Source organism: Schistocerca americana, chromosome 11 (assembly GCF_021461395.2).
Source record: "Schistocerca americana isolate TAMUIC-IGC-003095 chromosome 11, iqSchAmer2.1, whole genome shotgun sequence".
Lineage (NCBI taxonomy): Eukaryota > Metazoa > Arthropoda > Insecta > Orthoptera > Acrididae > Schistocerca > Schistocerca americana.
The window spans coordinates 143,953,977-143,978,554 of NC_060129.1; the positions used below are offsets into that span (position 1 = coordinate 143,953,977).

The 24,578-nt window shown below is 43.4% G+C and overlaps 1 protein-coding gene across 2 annotated transcripts; it reads right to left on the reverse strand.

Moving 5' to 3' along the window:
* Positions 1 to 2,592: 2,592 nt before the first annotated feature.
* Positions 2,593 to 23,531, reverse strand: LOC124553755 (ankyrin-1-like). 2 transcript variants are annotated; one of them, XM_047127688.1, is made up of 3 exons: positions 22,956 to 23,531; positions 6,165 to 6,311; positions 2,601 to 3,313 (listed from the first exon to the last, which is right to left on the reverse strand). In XM_047127688.1, the coding sequence occupies exons 1-3, from the start codon at positions 23,519 to 23,521 to the stop codon at positions 2,830 to 2,832; spliced, it is 1,197 nt and encodes a 398-aa protein (XP_046983644.1). In that variant the 5' UTR covers positions 23,522 to 23,531; the 3' UTR covers positions 2,601 to 2,829. The 2 variants fall into 2 exon arrangements, with proteins under 2 accessions (XP_046983645.1, XP_046983644.1); XM_047127689.1 differs by lacking the exon at positions 6,165 to 6,311 and having other exon boundaries at positions 2,593 to 3,313.
* Positions 23,532 to 24,578: the final 1,047 nt, after the last annotated feature.

A 24,578-nucleotide genomic window follows, 5' to 3' on the forward strand; every position in this document is an offset into this window, starting at 1 on the left:
GTTAGCAAAAAGGTGAATGGCCTTTCAGATCATGATGCACAAATTTTAACTTTAAAAGATTTTTGTGCTGCAACACGTGTTAAATATAGTCATCAGCTGTTCAGGAAAGCTGATCCAGTTGCTGTAGAGACCTTTGTAAACCTTATAAAGGAACAAGAGTGGCAAGATGTTTATAGCGCTGATACAGTAGACGATAAATATAATGCTTTTCTCAAGACTTTTCTCATGCTCTTTGAAAGTTGCTTTCCGTTAGAACGTTTAAAACAGAGTACTAGCACAAACAGGCAGCCTGGGTGGCTGACTAGAGGGATAAGAATATCTTGTGGCAATTATATCAAAACGTTAGAAACAGTCAAAATCTAAATGCAACAGCCCATTACAAACAGTATTGTAAGGTGCTTAAAAATGTTATTAGGAAGGCATAAAGTAAGTGGTATGCAGATAGAATAGCTAAGTCTCAGGATTAAATTAAAACCATATGGTCAGTCATAAAGGAAGTTGCTGGTCTGCAGAGACAGGTCGAGGATATAGAATCAGTGCGTAGTGGGAATGTCCGTGTTACTGATAAGTCGCATATATGTACAGTATTTAATAATCACTTTCTGAATATAGCAGGTGAACTAAATAGAAACCTAGTCCCAACAGGGAATCATATAGCGCTCTGGGAAAAAAGTGTTCCGAGACTGTTACCTGAAATGCTCCTCCATGATACTGACAAGAGGGAGATTGAGTTAATAATTAAATCACTAAAGACCAAGAACTCTCATGGATATGACAGGGTATCCAGCAGCATACTGAAGTATTGTTCTATGTATGTTAGCCGAGTTCTCAGCCATATCTGTAACTTTTCCTTTAGGAGTGGTCGGTTTCCTGACCAATTAAAGTACTCGGTAGTGAAGCCACTTTATAAACAGGGAGACATTGATAATGTTGACAATTTTAGACCTATTTCTATGCCATCGGTGTTTGCTAAAGTTATCGAGAAGGTTGTATATACAAGGTTACTGGAGCATTTAAATTCACATAATTTGCTGTCAAATGTTTAGTTTGGTTTTAGCAATGGTTAAACAACTGAAAATGCTATATTCTCTTTTCTCTGTGAGGTTTTGGACGGATTAAATAAAAGGTTGCGAACGCTAGGTGTTTTCTTTGATTTAATGAAGGCTTTTGATTGTGTTGACCACAAAATATTACTGCAGAAGTTGGATCATTATGGAGTAAGGGGAGTAGCTTACAATTGGTTCGCCTCTTACTTTAAGAACAGAAAGCAGAGGGTAATTCTCCACAATATTGAGAGTGGTAGTGATGTTCAGTCCCAATGGGGCACTGTTAAGTGGGGCGTTCCCCAAGGGTCGGTGCTGGGGCCACTGCTGTTTCTTATTTATATAAATGATATGCCTTGTAGTATTACAGGTGATTCAAAAATATTTCTGTTTGCTGATGACACCAGCTTGATAGTGAAGGATCTTGTGTGCAATACTGAAACAGTAACAAATAATGTAGTTGATGAAATAAGTTCGTGGCTTGTGGAAAATAATTTGATGCTAAATCACAGTAAGACTCAGTTCTTACAGTTTCTAACTCACAATTCAACAAGAACCGATATTTTGATCAGACAGAATGGGCATATTATAATCGAGGCGGAATAGTTCAAGTTCCTAGGCGTTCGGATAGATAGTAAGCTGTTGTGGAAAGCCCATGTCCAGGATCTTGTTCAGAAACTAAATCCTGCTTTATTTACCATTAGAACAGTATCTGAAATAAGCGACACTTCAACACGAAAAGTAGTCTACTTCAAATATTTTCATACGCTTATCATATGGTTTTATTTTTTTGGGGTAATTCTTCTGATTCAAAAAGGGCATTTTTGGCTAAAAAACGGGCTGTTCGGGCTATATGTGGTGTAAGTTCGAGAACCTCTTTTCGACCCCTGTTCAATAGTCTGGGAATTCTGACATTGCCCTCACAGTATATATTTTCTTTAATGTCGTTTGTTGCTAGCAATATTAGCTTATTCCCAGGAGTTAGCAGCTTTCACTCAGTTAATACTAGGCAGAAATCAAATCTGCATGTGGAATGCACTTCCTTGACCCTTGTGCGGAAAGGAGTGCACTATTCTGCTGCATCCATTTTCAATAAGCTACCACAAGAACTCAAAAATCTTAGCAGTAGCCCAAACTCTTTTAAGTCTAAACTGAAGAGTTTCCTCATGGCTCACTCCTTCTATTCTGTCTAGGAGCTCCTGGAAGAGCTAAAAAATTAAGCAAATTCCAGTGTTACATTGTTGATTTTCTTCATTTAAACTTACGACTTGTCACCTGAATATGTTTTTTTATATTTCATGTTATCTGTTTCTAATATCGTGTTATAATTTCATGTATTGACTCGTTCCATGACCATGGAGACTTCTCCTTAATTTGGTCCCACGGAACAATAAAAAAATAAAAAAAATAAAAAAAGAATTATTGCTGTATGTGTGAGGTAAGAAAGATAATACAATTGACTTATCTTGCATTGGACAATTGATAATCAGAGACGTTTTAGTAAGAGATAACGTTACAAGACCCCTCTGCAAAACTGAGTTACAGCAGCGATGATAGAACCGGTCTGACCACTTCTCAGCACGTAGCAGCACTGTTCAGGCAAAAAATTTGCAATAGCCAGTTGTCACTCTCTGGTCACTTTGCTTGATCTTCCTCAACAATATGGTGATGGCAGGGCAGGTGAATGGTGGTAGCATTAGCTTTCTGTATTCTTTATTTTCAAAACCCAAAAAATTTTGAGTTGAAGTGTTGCTTTCCTCTACAGATGTAGACAAGACTGCCAGCTTTATGTTAACATGTCTATCAGCTGCTGGTTGTTTGCCTGCCTGGCGAGGTCCAAAGGGGTGCTGCCCGCCTCATTCCTCGCTCCCCTGTCAGCTCCAGCCTGGAGAAGTACAGCCGCCACGTCGGCATGGCCCTCACGTACTGCAAGGTGCAGCGGCGTATCCACACCACTCTTTGTGGCGTTGCAATCTGCAGATGTCAGCAGCAGCTGCACCACAGCTGTGTGGCCATTCCTTGCAGCAAGGTGCAGAGGCGTTTGGTAGTCAACATCCTGGAAGTCCACCGGCGCTCTGGCGTCTAGCAGACTTCTCACCGCCTCCACATGTCCCCCGCTTGCTGCCGTGTGCAGTGCAGTCTGTCCCAACACGAGACCACGAATCTGCTCCTCCACTACTCCAGCTGCTGCCAGAGCTCTCAGGTCCTCCACTCTCCCATACATAACTGCCCAGGTCAGCATATCGAGTCTGTCTTGTATAGGAAGTCTCCTACACAAAAAATCAAGAGTCTTACACTCTAAACACACACCATAAATGAAGAAAACTAAAATAGCAGCGACACTGGGAGCAGCTCTGAATACACATACGTCCAGCGCCTTAGCAATCTCATTGTTAGCACAGAACTGTTAATGCATAATCTACAGATGTATATCAGTATCCCCTAATCAAGTCTTCATACATATTCTATTAAAATTCCTACAATGCATCTCATAAATGACTCAGCTCTCACATTTTGGCAAATCAATCCACACAGCGATTTCCTTTCACCTCAGAGTTCTATTGTTAACCAATCTTCGAGCTCCACTGAAACATACACTTCATACAGCTAACACTAGCCCCATGTCTGCAGCAATCCCTTATTACACTTTAGGAGGAAGCAACATGAAGCTAAGCATATCTTTTGTTCTTTAAAGAGCATTTAGTCTCATGGCAGCCAAAAATTTCAGTCAAATTATTCGCAAATTTTTCGACACACCATCACCAAATACATTAAGTTACAGTTGTGCACAAAATCAGTTTTTCGAAATATTTCAATTACACCAATTTGTCTCTCACCACACCCATCTTCTGTCCATTGCAAACACATATATACTCCATATGTGTTTATGTGTGTGTGTGTGTGTGTGTGTGTGTGTGTGTGTGTGTTAAATCTTATGTGCACACATAAATGTCCATCCAGCAAAACATCCATCCTGTAAAACATACACACACCCAGACACACACAAACACACTTTTAACTGGATTCTAGTATCAAGGGCTAGTCTGAGAGCTCCTTTCGACTCTAGCAACTTATTACTGGAAGTACATCCCCTTCCTTTTCCCTTCTACACTTTAATGAAAGTTAGTTTCCGCTACTAAACTTTAACCCAAGTTAGTTTCCCCTACTAACTCTGATACACACTGTTATATAAATCTTGCAACTGGGAAATTCTTAGTTTGATGCTCCAAGTGGCACCTTGCATCAACTGAGCATTAAACCTACCATGCCTGTGGCTGCTGTGTGTCTGAATGCATCAGCAGGCTCTGAAACTAAATTAGTATTTTGTTTACCTGTCTACATTACTGTTGCATATATTCCTGCATGATACACTGTGCATACTTATATGTCATGCCAGTCACACATTGTAACAGATTTGTGACAACCACATTACAATGAGCCAAACAAACGATACCTACATTCTGATACCAAAAATTGTGTTACATGTGGTGACAAATGAAATGCAGCTAATGCTTTATAAAGCAAATGCAGCTATGAACGAACGCCTTTTCTTTTCCCGTTTATGCAGATACCACAGCTGAGAAAAACAATATACATCAGCCTAACACTCAGTTTCTTTTTCTGTAAATATTATGTTTACATGGAGATGTTAACCACACAGCCTAAGCAGAAAATAAATCTCTATAAACACATGAAACGACTGTGAATTCAAACAGCTCACATACTGAAAATGGTTCTATGTGTTCGTGTCAAGTGGTGACACAGACAATGTGAATGTTGAACGACAATACAGTAACCAACAGTCTGGAAGTCATCTTGAAGCTCACAGTGCGTTCCTAGGCCTGGTGAGGCTTTGTCTGCCTCTGGAGTGTGCACTGGTTCACATGGACCCATTATCTGATATGAGATGCTGACAATGGTACAAGTTCATTTAGAATTTCGGTTAACAGGAGAGAAGGATAGGAATTCACTATTAGTTATTGGTATTTACTGTCACTAAAAAAGAAAAGTGGACTTTAGGATATAATTATGCAGCAACAGCTCCATAATGAACAAGAATACTGTACTCACAATGACTGCTAAACTCCATCAGCTGCAGGCCATTGCTTGCAACTGGTGAGCAGCACAATGTTGCAAATGTCTCCACTCAACCATAACCGCAACACAACTGACCAGACTATTCTGACATACCCTGCGGAAGAAACTCTGATACCCATGTTTGGAAATCAATGTTGGAAGCACCAGTGACCAAAAAAGTTTAAGTTAGGCTTGGAGGCAAGCTGCAACAGCCTAATGGTTAAGGTGACTGCTTGCGATCAACAGGAAATCCGTGTTCAAGTCCCAATTTCCATTGGTCACTATACATGTAAGCGTCCAAAACAGTCATTTAAAGAAAATTCAAGCTACATTTACACAAACACTCAAAATAAGCCATATCCTCACTGCCATGATGAACATTAATTTCTTGACCCTCTGCTTGCTGATGCTTCATCATTTCTTCTTGAGAAGCTCCTTACACTTATATCCACAATTATACATTTGCATAACTTCTAGGTTTGCTGAAAGTCAATGCATGACAACCTTGTTTCCACACACATTCCTGCATGCCTAATTTGCAAGGTACATTAGCATTATTGTTAGCAGAAATTGTATTAAACACACCAATATACACAGAACTTTTGAGAAAGGATATGCTCTGTGTGGTACACTGTAAAAAAAAAAAAAAAAAAAAAAGAAAAAAATATCCTGGCTGTTGTAATCTCTGCTTTATCCACAAATACAAAAATAAAACCAATAAAATAAGGTAAAAAAGGAAATTCGATTGTTCTAGCATGACATTTGGTTGGCTCCACAATAAGTGGTACCACAAGTGTTCAAAAATGGTTCAAATGGTTCTGAGCACTATGGGACTTAACATCGGAGGTCATCAGTCCCCTAGAACGTAGAACTACTTTAACCTAACTAACCTAAGGACGTCACACACATCCATGCCCGAGGCAGGATTCGAACCTGCGACCGTAGCAGTCGCGCGGTTCTGGACTGCATCGCCTAGAACCACTCGGCCACACCGGCCGGCCACCACAAGTGTGAAAATGGTTCATGTGTATTGACAGAACTCACCGCAAGAGAGCAACGATGATGTGGAAAAACGGGTCTGTGTTGTGGGCAGCTATGGCCGGTGCAGCTGAGGCAAGAGTCCAGCCGTGGTCACTGTGGGGCTGGTGGTGAGTTCCAGGTGTGGACCTGCCACCTGTACTGATTGGCGCACTGTCCAAAGAGAGGCACTGTGTGGGTGAAAGTACTCACACGGGTACCTTGAGGGCCTGTCTAGACCAGAAAATTGAATACACTCTTCAAACAAGAACAGGTTGTCAGTTAACACGAACGACTTAGAATGAACCAATCAGTTTCTATGCTTCTTCTCCTGCATTCCCCATAGGCATAGCTTAGCGTGTCATACAACAGATTGTTGAAAATGGAGAAGCATACTCTAAATGTAAATATAAGAGCAAACAATATTGGTGAACTGGTATAAGAAGAATTCAACAGGACTCATCAAATGCAGGACTAAAGTAATTATCATATAGAAATTAAAAACAGTAACCAAGCAGTTTTGCATCTGTAAATTAAGGGAATTTATAGGCTGCAACCATCAGACATTGTTTGACACATTTGTAACACATGCCATAAGAGTCAGGACAAATAAATAGGGCAGGACGTTTTAAACTTAGCAAGGAAGAAAAGTCAGAGAACGTAGCAGTGCACAAAGATTTGAAACACATGACCTTATGAGCACTGTTATTCAATGGGCAGCTGTTAAGCATAATCCATTTGCAATGCTGAACGAGTGTGTGAGAATGATCAGTAATGAGAAACAATTTACATACGTTACTGACACAATTAAAAGTTTCAAAATTAAAAATTTACTGAATTTTGATAAGACACAGTACATACAGTTCCTTACAGGGAATGGTATGACACCATTAATAAATATAGACCTTAATCAGAAGCATATAGCTAAGGTAGAATATTCCAAATTTTTTTGGTTTGTCCATTGATGAGAGATTAAATTGGAAGAAACACATTGATGATCTGCTGAAACGTTTGAGTTCAGCTACTTATGCAATAAGGGTCATTGCAAATTTTGGTGATAAACATCTTAGTAAATTAGCTTACTACGCCTATTTTCACTCATTGCTTTCATATGGCATCATATTTTGGGGGAATTCATCACTGAGGAATAAAGTATTTATTGCACAAAAGCGTGTAATCAGAATAATAGCTGGAGTCCACTCAAGATCATCCTGCAGACATTTATTTAAGGATCTAGGGATATTCACAGTAGCTTCTCAGTATATATACTCTCTTATGAAATTTGTTATTAACAACCAAACCCAATTCAAAAGTAATAGCAGTGTGCATAACTACAATACTAGGAGAAAGGATGATCTTCACTATTCAAGATTAAATCTAACTTTGGCACAGAAAGGGGTGAATTATATGGCACTAAAGTCTTTGGTCACTTACCAAATAGTATCAAAAGTCTGACAGATAACCAACAAGTATTTAAGAAGAAATTAAAAGAATTTCTGAATGACAACTCCTTCTACTCCATAGAGGAATTTTTAGATATAAATTAAGAAAAAAAAGAAAAAAATATTTAAAAAATAAAAAAATAAAAATAAAAAATAAAGAAAAACAAAAAACACAAAAAAATAAAGTTGTTATATTAACTTAAGTATGTTGTTAAATCAACCTGATTATGTCATGTATTAGAAAATTCGACTCGTTCCACATCATTACGAAATATCGTATACATGATCCATGGAACTAGTATTAATCTAATCTAATCTACTCATAGTAGTGTATTCGGTGTAATCATATTTATTTGATATGGAGTGAAATAGCTCCTACAGCATGGAGCAGTCAATGTCAGTGAAAGTAATATCAAAGAGGCTCCAAAAGGCAATAGGCAAAGTGCACCTCTGTAAATGCTCATGAAATAGGTAGTTACAATCAGCTGGCTATGACTTTTGCCTGTTAAGACATTGGGACCTAAATTTTGGAAGCTGAATGATAACCATGCTTGTGATTGACATGCAGGAGATGTGGCTGAGTAGGTTGTGACACAACAAAACATGTATCACAATGCAATATCCATTCCCATTTACAGTCACCATATTTTTGCATCCTTAGTTCTTGGTCACCAGAACAGATTTCAAACAGTGCAGCTTTTCTTCAGGGTAGTGGGCACAGAGTGGGCTGAGGATTCTGTTGTACCGACAGAGAGCTGCTGGCACATTGGCACATCCCATTGTGTGTCAAACACGCCCCCATTGCAGGTGGCAGAGACACAATGAGCCTTGAAGCTCCACACTACTACCTTCTGTGTACTGGCGAGTGGAGGGGGCACACATTCCGTGTATGAACACAGTCCTGCACAAATGTTAACGTTTAGACTAGTCAATGCCATCTATCTGATTCTACTGCGCTAATGCACTCATTCTGGTTCTTTCAAGAACCCACATGACTGGCATTCGCAGTTATCAATCTTGAAGTCCTAATCGCATTTTGCCGATGTATTCGCATCATGCAATCATTTTTCTGGATGGCGTGGGCCACGACCATTTTCTGTAAGTTTGTATAGAAACATTTTCTGTATAGTACACTCCTGGAAATTGAAATAAGAACACCGTGAATTCATTGTCCCAGGAAGGGGAAACTTTATTGACACATTCCTGGGGTCAGATACATCACATGATCACACTGACAGAACCACAGGCACATAGACACAGGCAACAGAGCATGCACAATGTCGGCACTAGTACAGTGTATATCCACCTTTCGCAGCAATGCAGGCTGCTATTCTCCCATGGAGACGATCGTAGAGATGCTGGATGTAGTCCTGTGGAACGGCTTGCTATGCCATTTCCACCTGGCGCCTCATCTACATCTACATCTATACTCCGCGAGCCACCTTACGGTGTGTGGCGGAGGGTACTTATTGTACCACTATCTGATCCCCCCTTCCCTGTTCCATTCACGAATTGTGCGTGGGAAGAACGACTGCTTGTAAGTCTCCGTATTTGCTCTAATTTCTCGGATCTTTTCGTTGTGATCATTACGCGAGATATATGTGGGCGGTAGTAATATGTTGCCCATCTCTTCCCGGAATGTGCTCTCTCGTAATTTCGATAATAAACCTCTCCGTATTGCGTAACGCCTTTCTTGAAGTGTCCGCCACTGGAGCTTGTTCAGCATCTCCGTAACGCTCTCGCGCTGACTAAATGTCCCCATGACGAATCGCGCTGCTTTTCGCTGGATCATGTCTATCTCTTCTATTAATCCAACCTGGTAAGGGTCCCATACTGATGAGCAATACTCAAGAATCGGACGAACAAGCGTTTTGTAAGCTACTTCTTTCGTCGATGAGTCACATTTTCTTAGAATTCTTCCTATGAATCTCAACCTGGCGCCTGCTTTTCCCACTATTTGTTTTATGTGATCATTCCACTTCAGATCGCTCCGGATAGTAACTCCTAAGTATTTTACGGTCGTTACCGCTTCCAATGATTTACCACCTATGGCATAATCGTACTGGAATGGATTTCTGCCCCTATGTATGCGCATTATATTACATTTATCTACGTTTAGGGAAAGCTGCCAGCTGTCGCACCATGCATTAATCCTCTGCAGGTCCTCCTGGAGTACGTACGAGTCTTCTGATGTTGCTACTTTCTTGTAGACAACCGTGTCATCTGCAAATAGCCTCACGGAGCTACCGATGTTGTCAACTAAGTCATTTATGTATATTGTAAACAATAAAGGTCCTATCACGCTTCCCTGCGGTACTCCCGAAATTACCTCTACATCTGCAGATTTTGAACCGTTAAGAATGACATGTTGTGTTCTTTCTTCTAGGAAATCCTGAATCCAATCACAAACCTGGTCCGATATTCCGTAAGCTCGTATTTTTTTCACTAAACGTAAGTGCGGAACCGTATCAAATGCCTTCCTGAAGTCCAGGAATGCGGCATCAATCTGCTCGCCAGTGTCTACGGCACTGTGAATTTCTTGGGCAAATAGGGCGAGCTGAGTTTCACATGATCTCTGTTTGCGGAATCCATGTTGGTTATGATGAAGGAGATTTGTATTATCTAAGAACGTCATAATACGAGAACACAAAACATGTTCCATTATTCTACAACAGATTGACGTAAGCGAAATAGGCCTATAATTATTCGCATCTGATTTATGACCCTTCTTGAAAATGGGAACGACCTGCGCTTTCTTCCAGTCGCTAGGTACTTTACGTTCTTCCAGCGATCTACGATAAATTGCTGATAGAAAGGGGGCAAGTTCTTTAGCATAATCACTGTAGAATCTTAAGGGTATCTCGTCTGGTCCGGATGCTTTTCCGCTACTAAGTGATAGCAGTTGTTTTTCAATTCCGATATCGTTTATTTCAATATTTTCCATTTTGGCGTCCATGCGACGGCTGAAGTCAGGGACCGTGTTACGATTTTCCGCAGTGAAACAGTTTCGGAACACTGAATTCAGTATTTCTGCCTTTCTTCGGTCGTCCTCTGTTTCGGTGCCATCGTGGTCTACGAGTGACTGAATAGGGGATTTAGATCCGCTTACCGATTTTACATATGACCAAAACTTTTTAGGGTTCTTGTTTAGATTGTTTGCCAATGTTTTATGTTCGAATTCGTTGAATGCTTCTCTCATTGCTCTCTTTACGCTCTTTTTCGCTTCGTTCAGCTTTTCCTTATCAGCTATGATTCGACTACTCTTAAACCTATGATGAAGCTTTCTTTGTTTCCGTAGTACCTTTCGTACATGATTGTTATACCACGGTGGATCTTTCCCCTCGCTTTGGACCTTAGTCGGTACGAACTTATCTAAGGCGTACTGGACGATGTTTCTGAATTTTTTCCATTTTTGTTCCACATCCTCTTCCTCAGAAATGAACGTTTGATGGTGGTCACTCAGATATTCTGCGATTTGTGCCCTATCACTCTTGTTAAGCAAATATATTTTCCTTCCTTTCTTGGCATTTCTTATTACACTTGTAGTCATTGATGCAACCACTGACTTATGATCACTGATACCCTCTTCTACATTCACGGAGTCGAAAAGTTCCGGTCTATTTGTTGCTATGAGGTCTAAAACGTTAGCTTCACGAGTTGGTTCTCTAACTATCTGCTCGAAGTAATTCTCGGACAAGGCAGTCAGGATAATGTCACAAGAGTCTCTGTCCCTGGCTCCAGTTCTGATTGTGTGACTATCCCATTCTATACCTGGTAGATTGAAGTCTCCCCCTATTACAATAGTATGATCACGAAACTTCTTCACGACGTTCTGCAGGTTCTCTCTGAGGCGCTCAACTACTACGGTTGCTGATGCAGGTGGTCTATAGAAGCATCCGACTATCATATCTGACCCACCTTTGATACTTAACTTAACCCAGATTATTTCACATTCGCATTCGCTAATAACTTCACTGGATATTATTGAATTCTTTACTGCTATAAATACTCCTCCACCATTGGCGTTTATCCTATCCTTGCGGTATATATTCCATTCTGTGTCTAGGATTTCGTTACTGTTCACTTCCGGTTTTAACCAACTTTCCGTTCCTAATACTATATGCGCACTATTTCCTTCAATAAGAGATACTAATTCAGGAACCTTGCTCAGGATACTCCTGCAGTTTACCAATATTACATTAACTTTTCCTGTTTTTGGTCTCTGAGGACGGACGTTCTTTATCAACGATGATAATGTCCTCTCTGGTAAGCTGTCAGGTATTTTATCGTTTCGCCCAAGGGGGGGTCCCTCTAACCTAAAAAACCCCCGTGTGCACGCCACACGTACTCTGCTACCCTAGTAGCTGCTTCCGGTGTGTAGTGCACGCCTGACCTGTCTAGGGGGGCCCTACAGTTCTCCACCCAATAACGGAGGTCGATGAATTTGCAACCATTATAGTCGCAGAGTCGTCTGAGCCTCTGGTTTAGACCCTCCACACGGCTCCAAACCAGAGGACCGCGATCGACTCTGGGCACTATGCTGCAGATATTAAGCTCAGCTTGCACTCCGCGTGCGATGCTGGTTGTCTTCACCAAATCAGCCAGCCGCCGGAAGGAACCAAGGATGGCCTCAGAACCCAAGCGGCAGGCGTCATTCGTTCCGACATGTGCTACTATCTGCAGCCGGTCACACCCAGTGCGTTCAATAGCTGCAGGAAGGGCCTCCTCCACATTACGGACGAGACCCCCCGGCAAGCACACCGAGTGCACACTGGCATTCTTCCCCGACCTACCCGCTATTTTCCTGAGGGGCTCCATAACCCGCCTAACGTTGGAGCTCCCTATAACTAATAGGCCCGCCCTCTGTGACTGTCGGGACCTTGCCGGAGAATCGGCCACTGGCCCAACAGGCGAGGCATCCTGTGGTGGCTCGGAAACGATGTCATCACCACTAGGAAGCACCCCGTACCTGTTGGAAAGGGGTAAGGCAGCTGCCACGCGGCCAGATCCCACCTTTGCCTTTCGGCCAGGCACGCGCGAGCCCACCACTGTCCGCCATTCACCCTGGAGTGATGGCTGACCGGTAAGATGCTCACTGCCGGAAGACGCAGCGACATCAGGGGTTCCATGTGATTCCAAGGCCACCGAAGTAGGCATAGGTCTCACCACAGTTGCCCCAACGCCACTACGAGCCTCAGTTGGACCAGCGTTCGTGCTGGACGTGCAGACCGCGTGAGACGACGCTTCATCCAGTCCCAAACATGCTCAATGGGGGACAGATCCGGAGATCTTGCTGGCCAGGGTAGTTGACTTACACCTTCTAGAGCACGTTGGGTGGCACGGGATACATGCGGACGTGTATTGTCCTGTTGGAACAGCAAGTTCCCTTGCCGGTCTAGGAATGGTAGAACGATGGGTTCGATGACGGTTTGGATGTACCGTGCACTATTCAGTGTCCCCTCGACGATCACCAGTGGTGTACGGCCAGTGTAGGAGATCGCTCCCCACACCATGGTGCCGGGTGTTGGCCCTGTGTGCCTTGGTCGTATGCAGTCCTGATTGTGGCGCTCACCTGCACGGCGCCAAACACGCATACGACCATCATTGGCACCAAGGCAGAAGCGACTCTCATCGCTGAAGACGACACGTCTCCATTCGTCCCTCCATTCACGCCTGTCGCACACCACTGGAGGCGGGCTGCACGATGTTGGGGCGTGAGCGGAAGACGGCCTAACGGTGTGCGGGACCGTAGCCCAGCTTCATGGAGACGGTTGCGAATGGTCCTCGCCGATACCCCAGGAGCAACAGTGTCCCTAATTTGCTGGGAAGTGGCGGTGCGGTCCCCTACGGCACTGCGTAGGATCCTACGGTCTTGGCGTGCATCCGTGCGTCGCTGCGGTCCGGTCCCAGGTCGACGGGCACGTGCACCTTCCGCCGACCACTGGCGACAACATCGATGTACTGTGGAGACCTCACGCCCCACGTGTGGAGCAATTCAGCGGTACGTCCACCCGGCCTCCCGCATGCCCACTATACGCCCTCGCTCAAAGTCCGTCAACTGCACATACGGTTCACGTCCACGCTGTCACGGCTTGCTACCAGTGTTAAAGACTGCGATGGAGCTCCGTATGCCACGGCAAACTGGCTGACACTGACGGCGGCGGTGCACAAATGCTGCGCAGCTAGCGCCATTCGACGGCCAACACCGCGGTTCCTGGTGTGTCCGCTTTTGCCGTGCGTGTGATCATTGCTTGTACAGCCCTCTCGCAGTGTCCGGAGCAAGTATGGTGGGTCTGACACACCGGTGTCAATGTGTTCTTTTTTCCATTTCCAGGAGTGTATCTTCTTGCACAAGGTGGGATACGGACGTTTCCTTGTAGATAATCTGGAGAAGCCTAGCATAGGGGAAACACTTCACTGAAATTTGAAAATTAAAACCTCAGCAACCAAGACTGTATTTTTATCTCAAGAACCAGAATTGTATGAAGCACATACACATTTGATATGTTGTGTTACGATGATGGTGTGACGTAAAAGTCTCATCAACGTTAAGTTTGTTAGACATGTCTCAGTGGCTGCAATTGACAGGATGGAGAAGATTATGCACTCGTAGAAGCAAACTTGAGGGACAGCCTTTAGTAATGGCACAGTGAACTTCAAGCAAGGCAGGCGAAGCACACACTGCGAATAGAAAGGAGTGTACCAAAGAACAGTATATATTCTGGGGCGGGGATGAACAGAGAGGAAAATAAAATGAAAAGGAAATGAGAAGGAAAGCCCCAATAGGGTGTTGGAGTACGCAAAGATGCCACCATGTTGTGTGGAGTTATTTGTTGTCTTGAGGGTTGGACACAAGGTGTACAAGGAGTAAGCAGCTACAACCTACTGCTCCTGAGCTCACAGCACATCACATGATGTCTTGCATGTACAACCTGAATGGGAACCGCACCCTTCACTATAGAGCCAGGTGTGCTTCATTTGACGAATCTTAAAACTTATTTCTAATTTCCCCTTTAGTACTTGGCAGTAATAATATAATTTTACTCGGCATATTGCTGGAAAATTGCATATACTGACTGATAGGTACGTCACACTCCTTTTATGATGATATAGTTCATGGGTGAAGGGCCAAATATGTGTCCAAAGGACAGAATATTTTGGCAAGTGAGTACTTTTCCGTCATGAGGTGCATTATTGAACTGACTGCTTAAAGGCTGGCTTTTTCGCGTCTGTCCCTTTGAAGTTCTGTAGTCTACACCTGCCAACACATTGTAAAATCCTCTCTTTGTGCCCAGGGATGCATTCTGGTGGCATCTTTGCTGCTGCTCTGCCTCCCCCTTCCCCTGAAGTGTCAGCTCATTGTGGAATATCTCCATTTTCTTAACCCTAGGATGCATATACAGGGCCTCCGAGGCCCTTGTATGTATTCATTTTTTTAAAAAAATTCTGTAATTTTTTGTTTGATTTCAAACTGCTTTCCAGTACTCTTTCACTAACACTGTGACATTCCTCCTATCAAGTCTGAACGAGATACCTTTTTAAGTTTTTTGTATAATTCAATACGTTTACCCATGCACCATGAATGCATAAGCAGGGCTTCAGAAGCCCTCACACATTTATAAATGTTCTTAAGCCTATATTGTCTTCAACATTTGGTTGGGAGCCGTTATTAATTCAACAATAACTGTAGTGGTATTTCCAGCAACAGCAGTGCCAACAGCAGCAGCAGTAGCTGTAGTAGTAATAGTATAACTAAAAAATAATACACACTACTTTCACATATTGGCGATGCCGGTGTATTATTGATATTTTTGCTATCAAATGTTTTATTATTGCATAGTATTGTTATCCTGTGCTGACCTTGTCAGCCTCATTGTTACTGTAGTTTGTTTGTTGCTGCAAGGCCCATATTGTTACGAGTATGACTCGTTTAGTGCTGCACAAGCTGCTGTTCGAGAGACACGCCTTTTGCTGTGGCTTCGACACGCAAAGCAAGAGAGTCAGTACGTGCAAATGCAGCTAATTTTGAAAGTGTTGTGGGTCAGTGGTTTGAAGAAGATGATTCTTGCGAGGAAGGAAATATTTTTGAAGATGCAAGTAGTGAAGACAGTCCTTCCGATAATGTTACTTCATCAGAGTCTGAAAACGAAGAACCACCACAAAAAGGTATAGAAGATCACACATACATTAGTTGGAATGGAACGATTTGGAAATTAGATGCTCCTGCAACTTTTTGTACAACTGTCCATAATATCGTAAAGAAGGCACCTGGTCCAGCCCATGGTTTGAAAACCTGTAAACCTAAGGATGCCTGGGAATATTTCATCTCCAAGGAAATACTAGAGGAAATCATCAACTGCACAAATATTGGAGGCAGAAGAGTGGCTGCTTTACGTGGAAAAACGTTTTGCTTGCTGAAATGGAGGGTTCTCTTGGTCTTTTACTGCTTTCTGGTGTTGAGAAGAGTTGGGATGTCCCTTTTAGAGAGTTATTCTTGGATGAAAAGGCAAATCCTACATATAAGACCACCATGTCAATAAATAGATTCGAGAATATAAGGAGAATGATTAGATTTGATGAGAGGTGTACCCGTGAAACTCGATTTGCAGATGAAAAACTTGCAGCTGTTCGCTATGTATGGGAACAATTTCTTGACAAGTGTAGAAATAGAATTATCCTCAATGATTCGCTCAGAGTTGACGAACAGCTAGTCCCATTCCGTGGAAGATGCAGCTTCACCCAGTATATGCCCTCTAAACCAGCAAAGTACGGCATAAAAATATTTTGGTTATGTGATGCTACATCTGCATATGCTTTAGACGGAATTGTTTACACGGGAAGGAAGCCCCATGAACCTATTCAGAAAAATCTTGGATTGAATGTGGTGAAAGATCTTGCTAAAAGCATTGAAGGATCATCAAAAAATACTACTGTTGAAAACTTCTTTACTAGTGGCAGCTGGCAGAATAGATGCTTCAGAAGCAAATTACAGTGGTGGGAACAATGAAACAAAATAAACCAGAAATTCCTAATGAGATGAAACCATCTGCCTCAAGAGTGATTCATTCCTCTGTGTTTGCATTTAAAGGGGACATTACAATGGTGAGTTATGTTCCCAAAAAGAAAAAAATCTGTCGTTCTCATTAGCACAATGCATCATGACAGAAGCATTGATGAAACCAGATATAATAAAGTTCTATAACTCTACAAAGGGTGGAGTAGATCAAATGGACCAGAAAATTCGTTATTACACTTGCAAGAGACAAACAAGTAGATGGCCATTTGCATTATGGATATGATGGACGTTGCAGCAATGAACAGTGAAATTTCATTTTCCACCCAACATCTGAGATACCATAGAGGAAGAAGTGATAAAAGGCGTTTGTTCCTAAGAGATTTAGCAGAGGAAATGTTAAGACCACTAATGGAACTTCGTATTCAGATCCCTACTCTTTCAAAGAAAATCGTTGATGCCATGCAAAGATGTGGTGTTCAAAAAGATGTCATATTGCCGAACCAACAACCTGTTTCAGGAAAAAGAAGAATATGCAATTATTGTCCATATAATAAACACAGGAAAAGTGCTATGACATGCATTAATAAGGCTGCTAAAGATGTAGCCACCATCATGATACATCAGACAATGTCCCAGAAGTTAGACGTCTGTGCCAGGCTCTTAGTATGCTCGTAATGCATTCCATGCTATTCTGTTAGGCAATTTTCCATGATTGCCAAATTGATAGGCTGTTGTAATCTGGTGGACCACTAGAGTTTGCAGCAACGATCTCCAACAGTGTGTACCATGTCTTCCCACCTTGGTGGGCTATCTAATAGGCTCTGGAGTTCTATAATCTCTGTCATCTTTGAAACTAGTAAGTAGTATCATGATTTAGGAGGTAAGTAGAAAATTGTCTTCATTCGCATTCCAGTGCATTCGTCCTATATTTCTGAAAAATGCACCACAAAATGGAATAAACGCAATGGTTGTCTCCTTCTGAGTTCCCTATTCTGTTTCTGCTGGTGATACAGTGTCTATGAGAGACAGGGCGCTCCGAATTTGCCACTCTGTGTAGCCATTCTTCCAGAACACCATCCTCAGTTGTTCATTTCTTCATGATGGTTGCTGCCATCTATCCATGACAAAGTAGATATAGATCTGTGCACTTCTTCTTCTGGTACATGCAGTGGCCAAAGTTGCCATCTACTCTTCGTTTTAACAGGACTTCTTGAGAGGGGGAGCACTGCAGTGATAAAATTGATGTTCTGGTGTATGGAAGTCATTCAGCTAGCCTCTTTCATATGGCCATATGACGAATATGTCATCTGCATACTACGAAAAATCAGATCATTTCCACTGGACTGATTCGAGCACTTCTTCTTCAAAATTGATCATGTGCACGTTGGTGACAATTGGTAATAGTGGACTCTCCACAGCTGGTCCTACCGTCTGCTCAAAGGAGCCACCGTCAAAAATAAAGACTGTCGACGTCAAGACATCACTAAAACGTTTGGTCATCTCCATGTAAAATTTCTGGCCAACAAGTACTAAGGACTGCTATATAGAAACTCTGGTGACTAGAGAGATAACATCAAACTTCACATGGATGTCAGTATGCTTAAGACATCTATGATAACGTACAGAGCTGCAAATACGATGTGAACAATTACCAACGTAAGGGCTAAGCAAGTACTTCAGATACATAATGAGTGTGTATGTAGGGGCAGCAGTGCTTCTAATGATGGGGTATAAAGGTATCCAATTTTCGTGAACCTTTAGAGCTGATAAAGTCTCAATGGAACTTGAAATCTCAGTAATAGCTGCTTAACAACTTCCTCAGTCAAGTTGGATTCTCTGAGAAGCGTCATAGTCTTCACATCCACCCTCCTGTTAGGACCAATGTCAATCATCTGGTGTGCACTGTCTTCTAGCAGGACTCACACCTCTTCAGAGTAATCCTGCTGCTGTAGCACCATAGTTCTATTGCCTCTGTTGGGTGACAAGACCATTATACATGAATCTTCTCTTAGCCCTTGTACAGCTGTCCTCTGCTTGCCATAAGAGCTGGTTTCAAAGGTTTTGTTCCCATGAAAAAACAACAGGTTTTGCGGTGTACATCTTCAGCTGCTTCAGGCAGAAGTCGTGCAGCTGCCCATTCCACTGCACTAATGATGTCGATGACAGGTGCAGATTTAGGTGCAAAACTGAGTTCTTTCTTAGCAGTGAAACCATGTCCTCAGCCAGCTGCTTGGTTGAGAAATTGATGACAGTCTCGCAGACAGCTTCAAATGATTATCTCTCTGATATACATTCAAATTTTGATGTTTGACAACCAATAGCCTACATTTGTGTGAAATATACTGTGACCCATGTGAGACCATTAATCCATTCACATATCGAGGAACTGAGCTGAGAGGTCATCTCTACATGTAATTTGAATAGCTCCTTGTTATTCGACTCCCAACAGCAGTGAGTATGTCATGCTTGTGAGGAATTGAGTTTTAATATCCTCCAATGTGGTGACCAATACTAACAGAAGGTTTTCCACACATGTCATCATCTCTTGAAAGGCTCATGAAGGCTGAAGCTGTCATGCTATGCTGCTTATGCGTGCAGTGGCACTGTAAATGGCCACGTCTGATACCAGTGTAAAGGGGGCACGTTAAGAGGCACGTGACTCCTCTGCCTGTCGCCAGGTTCGAACATGGGTTCTCTGCTGGGTATGAGGAAGAGATGGTGGGGTGTGTCCCCAAATGGCTCCTGATGATAGATGTCAAAAAAGATAATATCATCCCCCTGTTTCCCTGAAAGTGGGTAACCAATGTCTCAGCAGCTGTGAATCCCTAAAATTTAATCAAGAGAAAAGTATACCCAAAGAATACAAAAATGATCCAGGCAATAGACACGAAAAGGAACAGCCCAATGGGCTCAAAACCCCAAATAACTGAAATCGGCACTTTGTTCCTTTGGTGCATGGCACACCATAGTCATAGGAGCTCCATACTGGTAACTCTTAATCTGGCATGATCCGTCCTCCACAATCCCTCAGCACTCTTACTGACACCAGTGCAATCGCCTATGTCTGATACCAGTGTAAATGAGACATGTTAACGGGCAGGGGACTCACTTGCCCAATGCCAGGTTCAAACATGGGTTCTCTGCTGGGCGTGAGGAAGAGGATAGAATAATTCTGATGACAGAATAACAACATTTATTGATCAACTGCAATACAGGGTTATTACAAATGATTGAAGCGATTTCATAAATTCACTGTAGCTCCATTCATTGACATATGGTCACGACACACTACAGATACGTAGAACAACTCATAAAGTTTTGTTCGGCTGAAGCCGCACTTCAGGTTTCAGCCGCCAGAGCGCTCGAGAGCGCAGTGAGACAAAATGGCGACAGGAGCCGAGAAAGCGTATGTCGTGCTTGAAATGCACTCACATCAGTCAGTCATAACAGTGCAACGACACTTCAGGACGAAGTTCAACAAAGATCCACCAACTGCTAACTCCATTCGGCGATGGTATGCGCAGTTTAAAGCTTCTGGATGCCTCTGTAAGGGGAAATCGACGGGTCGGCCTGCAGTGAGCGAAGGAACGGTTGAACGCGTGCGGGCAAGTTTCACGCGTAGCCCGCGGAAGTCGACGAATAAAGCAAGCAGGGAGCTAAACGTACCACGGTTTGGAAAATCTTACGGAAAAGGCTAAAGCAGAAGCCTTACCGTTTACAATTGCTACAAGCCCTGACACCCGATGACAAAGTCAAACGATTTGAATTTTCGGCGCGGTTGCAACAGCTCACGGAAGACGATACGTTCAGTGCGAAACTTGTTTTCAGTGATGAAGCAACATTTTTTTCTTAATGGTGAAGTGAACAGACACAATGTGCGAATCTGGGCGGTAGATAATCCTCACGCATTCGTGCAGCAAATTCGCAATTCACCAAAAGTTAACGTGTTTTGTGCAATCTCACGGTTTAAAGTTTACGGCCCCTTTTTCTTCTGCAAAAAAAACGTTACAGGACACGTGTATCTGGACATGCTAGAAAATTGGCTCATGCCACAACTGGAGACCGACAGCGCCGACTTCATCTTTCAACAGGATGGTGCTCCACCGCACTTCCATCATGATGTTCGGCATTTCTTAAACAGGAGATTGGAAAACCGATGGATCGGTCGTGGTGGAGGTCATGATCAACAATTCATGTCATGGCCTCCACGCTCTCCGGACTTAACCCCATGCGATTTCTTTCTGTGGGGTTATGAGAAAGATTCAGTGTTTAAACCTCCTCTACCAAGAAACGTGCCAGAACTGCGAGCTCGCATCAACGATGCTTTCGAACTCATTGATGGGGACATGCTGCGCCGAGTGTGGGAGGAACTTGATTATCGGCTTGATGTCTGCCGAATCACTAAAGGGGCACATATCGAACATTTGTGAATGCCTAAAAAAACTTTTTGAGTTTTTGTGGGTGTGCGCAAAGCATTGTGAAAATATCTCAAATAATAAAGTTATTGTAGAGCTGTGAAATCGCTTCAATCATTTGTAATAACCCTGTACACTGGTTGTAGACCTTCTGGGTGAGGTTTGCTTCTGTTCATAATATTCTCGGCGAAATCAAAAGTGGCCAGTGCATGGTCACCAGGGTGCACACTGCTGCTTTTGCAACCATGCTGGCATAACTCGAATCCACTGCCATGACAGTGGCACTCCAGCTGTGGTGGGTCATACTGCAGCAGCTGGAACCACGCACCACGGGCCTCTGTTGTGATGGCGGCAGTGGGACGAGACAGTGCCCCATCTCAGTGACCATCCCATGTGGTGATTGTCTGGCGTCAGTGGGCTATGGTCTCCAGCTCCTGCCTTGGTCATGGCGTTTGTGACAACAGTGTCCCAGGACGTTGGTAACAGTACATGACCGTAACGCACCACAAGCGACGACTCGCACGTATTTGGCTGCCTGATGACAGCGTCCGATGACAGTTATTGTGGTGGCTTCACTCTGGCACCTCTTAGGCGACGACCTGCATTACAACAGTGACTATTACAATGCTTGCGATGGTAGTGAAGACTCTGGTGGCTCTATGTCACTCCAACTCCTCATGATGGACGATGTTGACCACCTGGCTGCCGATCCTTAAATATGGCTTTCTGCTGCTGATGTCTGCTGTTATTCTTCCCCAGTAGGTCAGTGTTCTAGTGTTGTCTCGGCTGGCATAACTGACCCAATTACTGCACTCAATGTTGACAGCCCGGCATGTGGTGAGCTGCTCCTTGTCACGTCTTCCGCTGGTCAATGACGCAGTGTTCCCCTTCCTGTTGCTTAACATGGCGCTCTTCTGACCCAACTACGCCACAGTGTCATAGCACTTAACTGCACAACAGAATGCAACACATATACAGCTTCAAACTCCCTATATTCCTTCACATTTTAGGTAACTTCGTTACTACAAGACTCCTACCCTTAACTAACTTAAGCACTCTCATCATTTGACCCTCTATGCTATGCCCATCAGCTCTAAGGTGGTGGCGCTGCTTAATGCTTGCTGTAAGATGTGATTCTGGGGATGATGTAGCAATGCTGAGATGCTTTAGTACATCTTACAGTCTCAACAACTCATGATTTACTCGATGGCAACATGAGACTCTCAATACTGTTGATACCATACTGGCCTCTGTGAATTGTGTCACAGGGTACTACAATGTCTGTGGAGCTGGTAAAGAGTGACATATTATTTCCTCATCTCACACTTCTCTTTATGCAGCATGATAGCATTTATACATTTCGTACTATCAGCAGCAGCAGTGCAACCAAACAACTAGAGCCTGCTGTTTGTAAAGGGATGTACAGTGATTCATACATCATGCAGAACAAGGCCCTAACACTAACATGCCTAACTATAAACTCCAGATGTCCACTTGTGTGTCTGTGTGCTATGAATCACATCTTTGGGTCTGCAGTGAGAATACGACTTGTTAAGTAAAATGTCAACATATCGTTTGTTGATAGGATTGATACCACAATCTAAATAACAAACTGTTGTACACAAGAAATGTAATGAATCCAAATGAGGATGGATTGCTTAAATGCCAAAACAATTTATGAATCTTCGAAGAACTTCACTTTTCCATGAATTTTTAGCTAACTTAACTGCTAATGCACATAGTTGTATTTACATATTTGCAGATCCCGGTACGAGAATGCAATGTAAGCATTGTGAGCTGTCAGCTAATGGTCATCGATGATGGAGTGTTTCACAGCACAGACACGTCTAAGAGAACTCAGTGGCAAACACTATAGGATTAATGATAAAAATACAGAAACACGTAGGGTTGGGAAACACAGACAAATGGCTTGTCTGGTGCTTACGTCGTTTCTGCTGGTGGATCAGCAAGCAGTCTAGTCACTTCTATCACATCTTCGAGATGGTTCTGCATCGCATCCGCCCAGCCCTGGGTGGCCATCACCTGACAGTTGTGGGCCTTTATGAAGGCGATGGCGGCCGCAGTAAGGCCTGGGCACGAGTGCCTCACTGCCAGCACAGCTGCAGCTGCCGCGTTGTCAATGGTCAGCTGAGCGGACACCTGCTGCTCACAGACAGTCTTCAGGGCCAACAAGCCGTACTTATCAGCTGCCGCCAGCATCTGCGGAGTCATGGCGGACAGCTGGGGAGCCTGGAGGGTGTACATGTAGTCCAGCAGCTCCCTCATCACCTCGCCCTCCACGTCTGTGATGATGACCTGCCCGCTGCTGGCCTCCAGCGTGTCATACTGGAACATTGCCTGGAACACGGGGCTCCTGGAGACCAGTACGGCCCTGTGTGCCACCAGCCGCGTCTCCCCAGCCACCAGCGTTACCGTGGCGCCATCACCAGCGTCCAGAAGGGCGCCCAGGCGCACGGCGGTGGTCTCTTGAACCTCTTTAACTGCTGCCATGTTAGATGAATCTGAAACACAGTGCCACTGAGCAGCCCTTTGTCCTTATACAACACCCTCAATACTTGTACAATGGTTATGCAGACCTGTATGCAACACAATGATATCTTACCTGTGTAAAATGGTCGCTACAGGTGAATAGATACAAATCTTCAACAACATATCCCTTAAAACTTTCCATTCCCATTATTGTGTACAACATACGCTCAGAACAGTTGGACACGACATTTACTGATCATGAAGTCTTTCAGCATGACGAAACTAACTAGGCCAGAAGGAACTTCAGTACTACTATACTACACCATTGATCCCTCCAGCCACTCCCATTATTATACAGGGTGTTACAAAAAGGTACGGCCAAACATTCAGGAAACGTTCCTCACACACAAAGAAAGAAAATATGTTATGTGGACATGTGTCCGGAAATTCTTACTTTCCATGTTAGAGCTCATTTTATTACTTCTCTTCAAATCACATTAATCGTGGAATGGAAACACACACCAACAGAACGTACCAGCGTGACTTCAAACACTTTGTTACAGGAAATGTTCAAAATGTCCTCCGTTGGCGAGGATACGTGCATCCACCCTCCGTCACATGGAATCCCTGATGCGCTGATACAGCCCTGGAGAATGGCGTATTGTATCACAGCCGTCCACAATACGAGCACGAAAAGTCTCTACATTTGGTACCGGGGTTGCGTAGACAAGAGCTTTCAAATGCCCCCATAAATGAAAGTCAAGAGGGTTGAGGTCAGGAGAGCGTGGAGGCCACGGAATTGGTCCGCCTTTACCAATGCATCGGTCACCAAATCTGTTGTTGAAGAGCGTACGAACACTTTGACTGAAATGTGCAAGAGTTACATCGTGCATGAACCACATGTTGTGTCGTACTTGTAAAGGCACATGTTCTAGCAGCACAGGTACAGTATCCCGTATGAAATCATGATAACGTGCTCCATTGAGCGTAGGTGGAAGAACGTGGGGCCTAATCGAGACATCGCCAACATTGCCTGCCCAAACGTTCACAGAAAATCTGTGTTGATGACGTGATTGCA